At 30.4% G+C, this 16,049-nt stretch overlaps 1 protein-coding gene across 5 annotated transcripts in view; it reads right to left on the reverse strand.

Moving 5' to 3' along the window:
- LOC135923035 (uncharacterized) overlaps positions 1–16,049 on the reverse strand; it is a 155,717-nt gene that overhangs the window by 40,742 nt on the left and 98,926 nt on the right. For 3 of the 5 annotated variants that reach the window (XM_065457634.1, XM_065457633.1, XM_065457637.1), the window contains one exon: positions 10,068–10,211. The exons of the other annotated variants lie outside the window; for them this stretch is intronic. In XM_065457634.1, coding sequence (XP_065313706.1) covers positions 10,068–10,211 — 144 coding nt within the window. The remainder of the gene's footprint in view (positions 1–10,067; positions 10,212–16,049) is intronic. 5 annotated transcript variants of the gene reach the window in all.

The raw sequence follows: 16,049 nt of genomic DNA on the forward strand, positions 1-16,049 counted from the left end.
CGAGAGAACGTTAAAAGAGCTCATTAAAACAAGTTAGTTTGGGATATCAATCAGAAACCATCGTCACGGACAACGACACTAATTTAACCAGCAAATTATTTAAAAAATTTTGTTATGATCACGGTATAAAACATGTATTAACGTCAGCATACCACCAACAATCCAATGGACAGGTGGAATGGATGGTTAGGACATTCAAACTGAGTATGAAACGCAATATGGAGGATAAGAATACAGATGCTGATATAGAGTTAGAAAAGTTTTTGTTCAATTACTGAAACACACGTAATACGACCACGGGTATTCCACCTACAAAATTAATGTTCAATTATGAGACTAGAACCAATTGGGATCTATTGAAGCCTACGTTTATTATTAATGGCGATATTAAAACTAAGACCAGTATTTCTCCGAATAGGATCATTGACTTAGGGGATAAAGTATGGTTCAAAGTATTTGGTGAAAACAAATGGGATAAAGGAACTTTCAAACGAAAGCAAAGCGACCTTTTATACGTAGTCGATACAGGTAACCGCATTATAAGACGTCATCTGGATCAAATAAAAAATAGATCACATGACATGACCAACATTGATGATTATGATGAGGAGGACTCATCCGCTAAGATCTTCTTCAAGAAGGGAAAGGATGATGTTAATATTTCGACACCGAGACCGGTTCGAACATTAAAAAAACCTGAGAGGTTTAGAGATTTTATTATGTCCATGGATGAGACGTGTAAAAGATCTCAGTATACAAAACACTAAATTATAAACAAAATAAAACAATTTTCCTGATTAATATTTAATAAACGCTAAAATAAATATAAACGCGAAATATAAAACGCTATAAAAAACATATATAAAACGCTAAATTAATACATATAAAACGCGAAATTTATCCTATTTCAATTATTCTTATTCTACTCAATTTTGACAAATTTATTCTATTATTCTTTATTCAATATTCGACAAATTCTTTCTATTACTCTTATTCTATTCAATATTCAATAAATTATTCTGATTGCTTAATTATAATTAACATGGAATGATTAACTATTATAACAATTGAGGAGTTCATTCAAAAATAAATGATAAAGATTCAAACAACGGGATAGAGAATAGAATCACAGGATGACGTACAAAAAAAACAACAAACGATGGAAGCAAGTTCTACGACTATTGCGAGGAACATAGAAAGGTTGAAGAAAGAAAACAGAGGATAGAATGTTAATATATTTGGACTGAATTTATTATTTTTTTTATTTTACATTATATTTTTACCTTACGGACTGATTGTATTATTTATTTCACTTTATATAACATTAATATAGCTTCATTGATTGTTATTACTAAATTTAATTTTGTAAAGTATATATAGACATACTAGTGGGTTATGATGTAGGCTTGGAAACAGACGGTCCCAGGTGGATTAAAAATTTTCCGGTTTTTCTTCGTTGACTGATGTGTAAAGACATATGGTAAGATGAATTTCGGAGCTAAGAGATGACACCCCGGTCACCGACAGGCTTCGACAGCCGGGTGCTAAGGATACTTGTAATGAAGGACACAAATGAAAATATGAATATGAAAGCTAGGGCATTCCTTCCAAGCGACGCGCAGGGTGTAGACCTCCATCCTGTGAAAAGTAAAATAAAGGTCAAAGCAAAGAAGACAAGGTTAGCAAGTTTGAATATTGGGACACTTAAAGGTAAGACGAGAGAATTGGCATCAATGTTGAACAAGAGAAAAGTTGATATAGCGTGCATACAAGAGACGAAATGGAAAGGTCATAAGACTTTAATAATTGGAGATGAGTATAAATTGTACTATAATGGAATTGTTAGCAATAGGAACGGTGTCGGCATCATCCTCAGTCAAACCTCATCAGTAGTAGAAGTCAACAGGATTTCTGATAAACTAATGAAGATAAACTCTACATTGGTCAATCAATACTACACATCCTTTCAGTATATGCTCCACAAACGGGTTGCAAAGAAGAGGAGAAAGATGACTTTAGAGCTATCCTTGATGAAGCTGTAATGGAAATCCCTAAAGATGACCTATCATAATAGGTGGTGACTTAAATGCGCATGTGGTAAAAGCAAGAGATAGCTACAAAAGGCATCATGGTGGTTTTGGATATGGAGAAAGAAATGATAAAGGAGAGCATGTACTGAAATTTGCGCAAGCCTTTGACCTTGCCTTAACCAACACATACTATAGGAAAAAGGACAGTAATTTAATAATATATGAAAGTGGTGCAAGGAAAACCCAGATAGATTACAAGCTTATCTCTCGCAGAAGATTAATAGATGTAATAAACTGCAAAGTCATCCCAGGAGAAGATATTGCCGCGCAACACAAGCTACTAGTCATGGATTTACACGTCGCAAATAAATCCACTCAAACTAAGATAAAACTTGAACCATACATTAAATGGGGTAAATTTAAATCAATGACAGATGTCTTTGCAATCAATCCTAACATTGGCAATAGATTCCTCACAAGTCAGTGAAAAAAATGTGGACAGACCTTTCATCCATATTAATAGACACTGCCAGATCGACACTAGGCTTGACAAGAGGAGGCAACAAATCATACAAAGAACTATGGTGGTGGAATGAAGAGGTACAAACCACTATACAGGAGAAAAAGCCCTATATAAAAGATGGTACAAATTCAAAAACCCAAATGACAAGACAAATTACAAAAAATCCAAGAGAATAGCTACAAAGGCGGTGGCTAGGGCTAAAGCTATGGCATACGATGACATGTATGAATACATACCAAAGAAAGGCAAAATAAAATATACAGATTAGCCAAACAGCGAGAAAAGAATTCTAGTGATATAAACGGAGCTCCGAAAGTAATCAAAAATAAAGATGGGAAATTGATAATAAAGGAAAAAGAAATAATGAAAGAATATTTTCAGGAGCTTCTCAACTTTTCCCCACATACTACATCTAAATGAACACTCCCCATGTCAAAACCTTGTACAACCAATAACAGAACAAGAAATAATCACATGTCTCAAGCATATGAAAAACAATAAAGCTAGGGGTCCAGATGATATTTCAATAGAAAACCTTAAAGCACTAGGAGATGATGGAATACATCTCCTCACAAATCTGTACAATAAAATACTGGGAAATGAAGAGATCCCTCAAAAATGGAGGCAGAGCTATCTAGTTCCTATCTTCAAAAATAAAGGAGATCCACACAATTGCCAAATTACAGGGGCGTAAACTAATGCCACACTGTCTAACTCTACGAAAAAATAATAGAAAAAAGGTTAAGAGACATAATCCAAATAGGAGACTCAGTTATGCCTGGAAGATCAACAACTGTGATGCTATCCATGAAATTGGGCAAATTGAAAAATACTAAGAAAAGAAGAAAAAGCTATACATGGTCTTTCTCGGTCTAGAAAAGGCCTTCAATAGAATCCCAAGACTTATCTGGTGGGCACTACGCCACAAAAAGGTTCCCGAAAAATATATAAGAATAATACAGGATATGTATATGCAGCGTCTACATGACAGGATTTTCACTGGATGCAACCCCCCTTCAAAAACCTTTTCCTACCCCCCTAAAAAATTTCCACTACCTTCGGCGGCGATATTTTTCCATTATTATTTTCATATTTTTAATTATAATGATACTCTTTTCAAAGAATTCTAAAGGATAACTTAAATTAATCTATCTCTACTACCAACTATCGATATTTTGTGAATATAAAGGATTAATTTTCTAGATAATAAATTCAATTAAATCCTCCATTATTTAAAATGAATTCATTATTATAACTTTATGAGCTTGCTGATATATCTAAACCTTTTAAATGAAATTTAAAAGGATAGCAGAAAGTTTTATTTGGTAAACAATATGTATGATTGTTTGCAATATATAGATTTGGTCGATGAATTGTATTATAATAGTTCTATAATAAAAGTATTAATTTTTACAGCAATAATTTTATCCTATTTCATCTCAAAATTCAATAGATAACCCCCCCCCCCCTCCAAAAAAAAATTTATAGGCGCCTACCCCTACCCCCTCAAAAAAATAGGATGCAAACTGTTCCTACTCCTCCCGCTCATGTAGACGTTGTGTATATGGTGTCGTATTTGTAAATACGTGAACGTTTTATATTTTTTTTTTACGCGAAATGCCAATCAACCAATTAAAATAAGGTTGATTGGATAGAAAGATTAGATGTAATATATTATATGTGGATTATTATTATATTATTAATGAATTTTTTTTTATAAAAAATTACGGACGGATTTTGATCATTGTTAAAAAAATTAATTTTTTTTATATATAAATTTATTTTTTTTGAGAAATGAAATTTTCTTTTGAATAAAATTTTTGGATTTATATTGTAGTTTTATTTGTTTTTGGATTTGATAATTTCATATAATTCTACGATTCGTTTTTTTAGAAAGTTTGATTAAGTTTCTAGGATTTGGTTGGGGTAGATTTTAGATAGGTTTTAGTTTGTGTTTGTAGTTTTTTTTTATATGGGCCATACAACAATGGTCCGTACACAACTGGTACTTCAATAGGCTTCACAATAGCCGAGGGAGTTCATCAAGGGTCGGCTCTCAGCCCACTTCTCTTCATAACAGTAATAGATGTATTAGCACAGTCTATACCACAAACAGTCCTGTGGAATATGATATTTGCAGATGATATTGTGATACTTGCCGAATCCAAGGATGAAATGAAAGAAAGATTAATGAGCTGGATATCCTAGAAAAGCATAGAATAAAAGTAAATAGAGAAAAGATGGAGTATATGGTGATAGGAGGAGATGAAACAGAGAGCATTGATATAAATGAATGGCAGATATCGGCAATTGAAAGCTGCAAATATCTGGGCTCCACTATACAAACAAACGGCCCAATAGAGAAAGAGATAAAGAGTAAAATTAATCAAGGGTGGTTTAAGTGGAGATCTTTATCTGGAGTGCTCTTTGACAAAAGAATCCCACACAAATTGAAGGGAAAAATTTACAGTTCCATAATACAACCAACTATTCTATATAGTTCGGAAACATGGCCAGCCAAAGAATCAGACGAGAGAAGTCTACAAACTATGGAGATGAGAATGCTGAGGATGATTGCTGGGGTAACAAAAAAGGATAAGGTGTGAAGTACAAGAATACTAGGAAGTTTAAAGGTGGTGCCCATTAAGACTAAGATAATGGTAAACAGACTTAGGTGGTATGGGCATACAATGAGAAGGCGAACTACATAGGAAATAAGGTTGGGAGTTTGGAAGTGATGGGTAAACGTAAAAGAGGAAGGCCAAAACTTCAATGAGGCCATAAAGTTAGAGCCAATATGAAGAAGTATAAATTAGAGAAAAGAGATAGTGTGAATAACATAAAGTGGAGAGAGATATTGAAGGAGTTTACCACCAGAATAGGTGAAAGCTAAAGAGGAAAAAACAAATATGGACATAAAATTTATTAGATTTAGTTAGTTGTATTTTTAAGTTAATAAAATCAAAATAAATTTAGTTTTGTTTATTGTTATCTTATTTTGGAGGAATAAAATATTTTGGGATATTTCAATGAAACTGATATCAGGACTACATATAGAGGAGGTCATTATGTTAAGCGGTGACCTAAACCGACATTTTGGAGAGAAAATTGAGGGATATGAAGGAGTCTATGGAGGATTTAGTTTTGGAATGAGGGTTAGGTAAAGAATACTAAATTTGGTATGGAAATGGTTGTGTAACATTTTCTTTCTGGTTGTGTAAAAAGTAGGTGGATTATTTGTTGGTGAGGAAAATAGATCGAGGCATAGTGAAAAATGTGAAGGTGATATCGGGAAAGAAGTAACTCTAGCAACATCGTTTAGTTATAGGGGACTTATAGTCAAAGATATAAGAAAAAGTAAGAGAAAGTATGTCCCAAAATTAAAATTTTAGAAGTTAAAAGAGATTTCAAGATAAGTAATAAGTGGGAATGATCAAAAACTTTGTTGAAGGCAACGGAAGAGATCTGTGGTTGAGAAAGGGCCCGGTGAGACATAAAGAGACGTGATGGAACCTTGATATAGCCAAGACAATTGATGAGGAAAAATAGATGTTGAAGGTAATACATAAAAACTGACATGACATGGAAAAATCTATGATAGCAAAAAAATATTTAAAAAATAGTTGCGAAAACGCAAACAAATAAAAGGTTGGAGAGTCTTATGGAAAGATTATTTAATGAAGAGAATGAATGGGAAAGGCATAGCTGTAGATTTAATAAAGATGAAATTAGCATTAAAGCGTATGTAGAAAAATAAAGCCGTGAGTCCTATGATAGTTGTGAAAAAAATTCAGGCATCTAAAGACCTGGGAATCAAGTCTCTCACCGATGCGTGCAACCTGATTATTATTGAAGGAACTACTCTGATGATGAGCGAAAAAGTGTGATAAACCTTCTAAATTTTGAATGATACAGAGCAATCAAACTTTTGGAACATGCAATGAAGGTTTTCGAGAGTGCTAGAAATAAGAATAAGGAACCAAATGAAATTGAATGATAAACAGTTAGGTTTTACATGTGGGAAGGGTACTACTGACACTATTTCTGTTAAGGGGCAAATTTAGGAAAGATACCAAGAGAAGGGAAAGTTTATTTATTGTTTACTCATAGTCATTTAACTGAGTGCTCCTTGAGGTTACAAAATGAGTTAAGAAATGAGGCGTTGACGAATGGCTAATAACCGTAAGGCGCGAATAATAGTTCAAATAAATAATGTATATAGTTTCGAGGTAACATCTTAGGTCTGTTACTTTTATAATAATGAATATAGTCACTGGAGGGACTGTAAGACTTCCATAGGAAATATTGTATGCCGACGACTTAGAAAAAGTAAGACTGATTTGAAGAATAAATAGCTAGATGAAGAAGGGTTATTGAAGAAAAGGGATTAAAAATGAATATTAAAAAAAGGTGATGTTTGGAGGTGAAGGTTTATAAAAGGATCAGGGAAATAGGCATGTGGGCATGCGATTTATTTAGGAAAGGCGTTGCTGGAAACTCCATTAATTGTGCCTGGAGTCGTCAATGGCTTTACAATAGGTGTAGTGGTGTAAGGGGAAACCTGCTGAAGGCAAGCGTGTTGTTTGTAAAAAATGTGTAAAAGAAGTGTAAGACCATTGCAATTGACTGGTTTTATTTTGGAAATGGAATAGTTTAGAAAAGGTTGGAGATGATACACTTAGCGTTGACTTGGCATTGTTGGCAAGGATATAATATGCTTGGAAGAAATTTTGATAGTTGTCTTCAGAAAAGTTTATGCCAGCTGTGTGAGAAGTTGTTTGATGTATGACAGCGAGACATGGGCAATAAAGGCGACTAACGAAGCCAAGTTAAAAAGAATAAAGATGAGAATGGTCAGATGAAATGCGGAGAATCTCTAATAGTGCGCACAAATTGAGCGTTGTTAATGCTTTTTTAATTTTGCGCTAAAATTTGAAAATGGATATAAAATTAAGTATAATTTATCTCATTTATTAATTGATATTATATCATTTATAATATATTAATCGATATTTATATAATTTTAGAATATATTAATTTATATTTTAGATCATTTTAAAATATATTTAAATAATTTTAGAATATATTTATATAATTTTAGAATATATTAATTGATATTATTATTAGAATAGGTTTTTGATGGTTTATCAACCATTAGTTTAAGGTAAATGTATATATGAACAGTGATAAATTATATTTTATATAGCATGGAGAGTTTCCACATCATGATACAACTGTATCATGCTTATAAAAGTAGTTGAATATGAATATATAAAATTCATGAAGCAATGATAAAGGACAGAAAAATTAGTGACAATTTTAGTCCTAAAGAAACTACACCAAAGGCTACTGGTTAAAAAATAAATGCACTCATGGGTAAAAGACTTTTGGCTCTTTTGGAAAGAGTGCCATCTGAAAGCCAGTAAAATTTATATTTTTATCTATAAATTTAATATTATTTTAGATTGTATCTACAATCAATGGCAGAAGGCTTGGAAAGTATGAGCCATTCAAATAAATACTTTTTCAAATGTGAAGTATTAAGATTGTATCATACTTTGAGCAATCAAAGGATCAAAATACTACATTATCACCAAAAAATTCAACAGAAACAACTTTAAATCAAACATCAAATTTTATCTTAGTGTGTTTATTTTTGTAAATATGTTTAATTATATATATAATAAAGTAATATTCCATATTATAGTGTCCATTTTTGAAAAATATATATAAATAAGCAAACTACTCAAAATTTATTTATCATTTTTATTAAAATATATAGATTATTATAAATATATTAAGGAAGGATAAACAAATAAATATTATAATAATCAAAATATGAAAGAAAGAGATTGAGTAAACATTTATGAAAATCCAATAAGTAAAAATACAAGAGGTAACATGATTGAGAGAAGTGTACAATTAAGATTTAATAGTGTATATATATTATAAAATTTGACACAATAATTAATTATTGAGATCAAAATTTGAAGCCTTTCTAGGATTTTAATTCATTGACATATAATTTAGCCAATATTATCTTTATAAATTAAATATTATGAAAAGAATAATAGTGTTTGCTTTTTTAAGATATTGACTATTAATATAGAAAATTTATGTTTTATTGAGCTAACAATATTTTATTTTGACATCACTTTATGTGATTGACCAATTAAATAAAATTGGGCAAAGCTTCTGGCTTCAAACTCAAATACAGATGGTATGATTATATTATTTTAATAAGATATTTAATTCTCTTACATGTTCTAGTGTACATTTTTATTATTAAAGAATTGAAAATGTAATTAAATTATTTTATTTGCATTATTTGTAAATTATAAGTATATGTTCTCCTCATCCTTGTATAATTAAAATAAGCAATTAGTTGTTAATCTATTAAACTAAAGAAATCCATATTGTTTAATAAAAATTAAATCATCAATTTTAAAACAAGGAAAAAACGTACTGCTCTCAATTTAAACAAAGATGCGTTGCGTTATAAAACGTACTGCAAACGCAAATTCTCAATTTGTGCGCACTATAAGAAAAAAAATAAGCTAGGAACTTAGAGAAAGGATTGGGATAGAAGCAATAGGTGATGTCTCGAGAATAAATAGACTGAGATGGTTTGGAGATGTTGAACGGAAGGCAAAGGATGATTGGTTGAAGAGATGCCGTTGGTTAGATGTGGAGAACGAGACCCAGAGTGCGACCGAGGATGAAAGTGTTAGATAATGACTTAAAAAGTTAAGTTTGACCCGGGGCGATGCCCAGGACAGTGTAAAATAGAGAAAGGCGATTAGAAAGGAAAATGGCCTAGAAAGATAAACCTGGAAAAGGGCCACTGAACAACGAAGAAGAATGTAAATATAATTATATCTATTATAGATCAAAAAATCCTGCGACAATCAGTACTATATAAGGGATTGCTAATTGGAATACCATTTCATTTCCGCCTATTTTAATTAATATACATTGGAAAAAATTAAAATGACGATTATAAGTATTGTCACCCTTTTGAATTACATTACTATTGAATTTCCACTAAACAGATATAAATATTCATTTTTACTTATTTTCATTAAAAAACAGTTGAAAAGTTTTAAAATGATGATTATGACATACATTTCTTATCTTTCAAAAGGAAAATTAGAATGAGAGAAATCTTTATTTTCTAATATTAATTAAATTACTTTTATTCCTAAATAGAATATAAACATTCAAAAAATCTCCAATATTCATTATCAATTATTTACAATATTTTAGCCAAATTGAGGTTTAATTGAGCCAATCAAAATCGCTTAATCAATAAAATTCAGCTTAAGCTTAACCAATCAAAATCGGCCTTGTCTATTAACCGACTTAACCAAAAATGATCAGCGAAGGCTAATCTAAAATAATCGGCTTAGGTTTAGCCTTAGCCAACAAAAATCGGCTATTACTCATCTATACTAAAATGATATTAAGCTTTTCTAAGGCAACCTAAAAAAAATCAAATTTTTTAAAATATAAACCTAGTCTATTTGATATGATGCTTTTGTATTTAAATTTTTTAGAAGAAATGGCTGCATCGGCGCTTTGAGGAATATTACTCTGATCCAAAAAATAGATGGGCGAAGAATTAAATTGTTTAGAATTCTTTGACTGGGGAACTTTGCCTTAACATTATGTTATATAAAACTTAAATATAAATTGGTCATTTATTTAAGTTAAATTCTTGTATATTAACCGGCTCTACATGAGCGGAGAGGGGGGGGGGGGTGTATAATTTGCTTCTAATTATTTAAGGGAATAGGGGGTCGGCATCTAAGAAGTGGGGGTAGGCTAGAGGTAAAATAAATTTATTAGGGGGTAATCTATTAAATATTTAGATGAAATAGAGCAAGAGTATTGCTAAAAATGATACTTTTATTATAGACCTATAATAATGCAATGATATTGCCAAACACAAATCATATATTGTATACAATCATAGACCTAAACAATAAACTATAACTAGTGTTGTTAAACAACCCAATTTGAGCCGATTTAATATTTTGTCCAGAAAAATATTACGCGAGCCTAAAGATTTTGATCATAGTTAGCACAAATGTTGGTACATCTATTCGCGAAATCTCGAGACTTAGGCAATTTTTTTTGAGGCTAAAATATCGAGTTAGCTATTTTTAAAAATCGGCTCAAATATAGCCATTTAACAACACTATAATAATGAATTCATTAAAAATAAGAAGTTTTTAATTGAATTCATTGTATAAAAATAACTCTTTACATTCACAATATTTAGTAGCATTAATAATGCAAGTCAGAGACCTGCAGAGATTTACACTGCCCGGCCTGTATTTTCTTTGAAAAAATCTTTTCGCCCAGGCACGGTTTTATATTTACAGCCCTGGCCCGGCCCAGATTTTTAAAATTTTTCAGGCCAAGCCTGGATTTTTTTAATTTATAATTTTATAGCTAATAATGGCGATTTAAAATCTTTGGTTTTAAAATATACGACCCAGCCCATGTATAAAAATTTTTCAGGCCCGACCCGAGTTATATAAAAAAAAATCAGGCCCGCTAGGTATATTTAAAAAATTAAAATACAGCTAGGTCCGTATATCCGGACCCGACTTAGGGGTGGGCCTGCAGGTCTCTGATACAAGTTATTATTTCTAAAACTTATGAAAGGAATTCAGATATTGGGATTGGCAATATAATGGCCATTGATAGAATTATATTATTCCATATAGAGGGTTTATTTATTAGTAAATGGACTCTACAATTGATAGGTCACTGTCAACATTATAAATTTTATCACATTCATATTAGATGAATTTCAATTTACCGTGCAATACAGACATTTAGCCATAAATATGATTGTGAATTTTAACAATAATATTCATCTTCACCCTAAATCTGATAAAAAAAAAATTCCCATTTGCAAGATGGGACAACCACCGTATCTATATTTTACCATTTCAGATGGAGGGATTAATGTTTTGCAAAATATTTATATATATAAACAATGTAATTTCTGTCATCAGTTCCATCCATTGCGCCCTCAAAAGAAGGAATATTTACAATACAATTCTAATTTCAATAACATATTTTCAAGCTATCTATTACTTGATAATGAAAAGGATTATTAACCATACAACTGTTAATTTTAATAACATATTTATTTTCAAAATGCCAATTCTAACAAATTTAAATAATAACTATACCGAAACCCTACAAATAAACAGCTCATTTGGTATACCACTAATACATTTTATTAGCCTACCAGACCTCAGCACAGCACATTATGTAACTCCCATTGTGTAGTAAACTTATTAAAGTAACCAAATTGGAGCTACTGATATCTCATCGAAAATTAAGTGGCCATAATCTTGGGTCCAATCTTATCACCAGCCATGTTCGAACCTTTAACGCCTTCTCTGCCCTGCCCTCAATGCAACTAAACAACCCATAGTCACCATTCTCACCTTATTAGCTGATGTGTTTACTAGCTCAACAGTCCCTATGTCCACTGTGGTGCAAATATTTCCACGTTTGATTCAGCCGACTCCTCAGATGTAAAAATATTTTTAGCGACACCAGAACCAATTGTCATTTCACGAATACTCAGGGGGGCAAAATTTCAAGTTGCGAGCCACCTGTCGAATAACTTGATTTCCTTGATAAGTAATTATTCTTCTGAAAAACACTGGCTAGACACCCTGTCATTTTACTACCCTACAAGATACCGATCTTGCCAGTAACAAATCCCTGACACAGCAAATTAAGGATGATACTCCTTACCCATTAAGCACATTTCCACATCCTTTAAGGGTGATGACATGGATAAAAATAATAATCACAAAAATGACCTGCTGACCAAGGCCAGGTTAATATCTAAAAACTAGATAACTTAAATGTAAAATCCTACCTGGCATCTTCTGACAGCAGGTAGGCTCCATACGACCAAGCAACTTATCAAGCTCTTCTCCTAAAACACCGCTATTACCTTGGAGCACTCTAATTGCAGCAATATACCTCAAACGACGTTTGAAAGGTTATTCACTCCTTCAAAAGCGCTTCCTCACCTGAGTTTAATGGGTTTCGCCCAATATTCCTACAGGATCTAATCGCGTGAATATCCTGTCATGTAGACGCGGATCTTAACGCTCATTTAATAAAATTTCTTCAATCCAATTATATCAAAACTTATCAATTTCTTGTTTGCGCTCATTTTTGAATTAGGGGTAAAATAGACTACACCTTTAAAGTTTAAGTGATTTTTTTAACGAAAAGTTAAATCGAAATATAGTATTAAAATTTATACATGAAATATAGTATTAAATAACGCAATTTTATTCATTAAATTGAAAAATATTATTGAAATTTCATACAGTCATTTATAAAATGAATAAAAATATCAAAACGATTTAACAATCGATATTTTCTAAAATATCTATATTCTAGTAGATATTCATGTTATCCCTATCCTTTTATAGTTAGCTTATAGATCCAGCCAAAGCCTTTCGATTACTTGGGTGCTGATTGATCTGTCATTTGGATCAATAAAATTTTGCGAATGATCGACCCGATAGTAGAAATAATTGGTTTGTTCTAACCCATTATATCTTAGATAAATAGATTTAAATTTATTACCACTTTTGGTCTACAGAAAAAATATATTTACATACCTTAACCACGAGTCAGTCATTATCGTCGAATCTGCATTACATTATCTTTAGCAACAAGCAGTGTGGTATCTTGATCCCTTGTTGTTGTAGCAGTTAGAAATAAATCATTTGTCTCTAGACATATGCCACCAATAAATTCTCTTAATCCACCCCCCCCCCCCCATATATAAACGCGGCGGAATTAAGAATTCCTATATTTTACCCCTAATACAAAATTTTGTAGAAAAAACTTTTTTAAAATATCTTAATAAAAATTTGTAAAAAAAACTATTTTAAAATATCTTAAATAAAAAATTAAATTTGTAGGCAAAATTCTCCTATCCCCCTCCATCAGAATTAAGAATTCCTATATTTTACCCCTAATACCATATTTTGTAGAAAAAACTTGCGGAATTAAGAATTCCTATATTTTATCATTAATACAAAATTTTATAGAAAAAGCTTTTTAAAAATAAAAATTTGTAGAAAAAACCTTTTTAAAATATCTAAAATAAAAATATGTAGTAAAAACTTTTTTTAAATATCTTAAATAAAAAATTGATATATTAATTTCAAATAAAATAACAAAAAAAATTATAAAAAAAAATATCATAAAAAAAATAAAATAAAAGTGGCGATAACCCATTTTATTCAAATATTGAATTTGTTTTTTTATTTGTTTAAATTATTACTTTATATTAATTATGGTGCTTATGACATGCTGTAAATGAAAAAAACAGACAAAGTTAGAAGGATCTTTTTTGAGGTAATGTTTCTCTCTCAATTTGCCTAATAAATCATATAAGTAATCAAGTTTCAACAAAGTATTTATTTATTTATACTTTTTCGCAATCCCCTCCTATATTGGTAAAGTTTGGCTTTAAATCTAGGAGAAAATTAATTCCTTATATCAAACATGTCAGCCACTTATTTTTCTTATCTTGAGGCAAATGATGTATGGGTTGCCAAGTTATAGCTCTGCTGTTTCGTATTATATACATAAATTTATGTATTTCAATTATTATATAAAAAATAAAGTAAAATAGTTGATGCGGCATAAAAATTAATTTTAGATGTTTTAGTGTATTTAATATTTTCTTAAAATGAATAAGTTATTTTAAAAACTAAAATATTATTCATAAAATTATTAGACTAGAGTGGAAAAGTTAAATATAATTTATACTTGTTTTAAAAATATACATGTGAGCTATCTAAGAGTTCTGGAGCCCACTCATGTGGCTCAGTGAGAGGAATTTCCAACAGGAGACAAAATGGATATATACATCACAAGGTAAAATAACTTAACTTTGTTGATATTGAAGATAGAAATAATAGTCAACTAAAGCAATTGAAAGATGGTAGTTAGACCTAAAACAATATTTAAAAAATCAGGGACCGGCCAGCCCTGAATATATAAAGTCCGAACCATGTAGAAAATATTTTATAAAAATACGAGCCAGGAGAAATTTTTTTTTAAAAAAAAAATCCGAATGTTAAAAATACCGCTGTAGGTCTCTGATTTAATAAGGTCATATATAAAAAATAAAAAAATAATTAATATTAATAAAACCATTAAAAATGCTAAAAAACCATAAACAATGCTTAATATTAATAAAATCACCTATAAAAATGTATATATAAAATTCATAAAAAAATATTTAAAATTAATAAAACCTAAAAATGTTTACATAAAATTAAAAATAATTTATTATTTACATCAATTCTATGAATTTATAAAGAAATAAAATGCCATAAAAAAATAATAAATCTAAAATAAAATAAAAAAAATCTTTGAGCAATCTTCCCAAAAAAAATCCAAAATGATTTCACAAGCAATTGAAAGATAGTGGTGGCATTAAAACAACATTTCATGAAAACGGGGAACATTGAGTTAATGAAGGATTATTTATCATAATATTTATGGATTAAAAGAAAAAAATGATTTGTATTTTAATATATGTAAAAAAAAATAATTTTTTAAATAAAAAATATAAAAACAAAAGAAATAAATATTAAAAAATATATATGAGGGAACATTTTCTGGTACAAGAATACTAGATTATTATTTTATTATATTCTTTCAAAATATTTAAATAATAAATGACGAGCCAACTCCTGAGTCGGCTTGATCCAACTCCTGAGCGAAGTCGGAGCCGTAAAAATTCGGGTTTTTACAAAACTACCATGAATTATTAACAGCCATATTAATCCAAAAAGTATAACGCCATCCATTTATTTTGTATCGATCCTTCTTTTGTGGATTATCTTTAAGTTTGAGAATGTAAGACATTTGGAAAAGCGTTTAACCGGACAAATATATTAAGCGAATGTATTTTATGTTTAAATAAATGAAGAAACTCCTTTGTTATTTTTTGGAATATTGGAAGTTTTTAACTAATTACGGAAGTGAACCATTTATCCATGGTCACGTGGAGATTGTAGCCATTCATTTAACAAGTGTGGCAAATGCATATTTACTATTATAAGAAAGGTTTCAAAATAAATATGGAGCAGCAAACCTGCGCTTTTGAAGAATCATCTTTCCCTTAACCAAAGAAAGAAAGAAAGAAAGAAAGAAAGAAAGAAAGAAAGAAAGAAAGAAAGAAAGAAAGAAAGAAAGAAACTTCTCTTCTCTTCTCTTGGTTAAAAAAATTTTGAAACTATGGGCGGACGGGTGGGTTAAAAAATTAAAACAATGGGCGGGCGGGTTAAGGAAATTTAAAATTTTGTTCAAAAACAAATTAAAGAAAAATCATAATTAATTAAATGATCAATAACAATATTTCTTTTTTTTATTGTACCAATCGTTTTTTTAAGTGAAGAACACTTTACTAGTTTTTCGAC

This window comes from Gordionus sp. m RMFG-2023, chromosome 1 (assembly GCF_954871325.1).
Source record: "Gordionus sp. m RMFG-2023 chromosome 1, tfGorSpeb1-WG-v2, whole genome shotgun sequence".
NCBI classification, from domain to species: domain Eukaryota; kingdom Metazoa; phylum Nematomorpha; class Gordioida; order Chordodea; family Parachordodidae; genus Gordionus; species Gordionus sp. m RMFG-2023.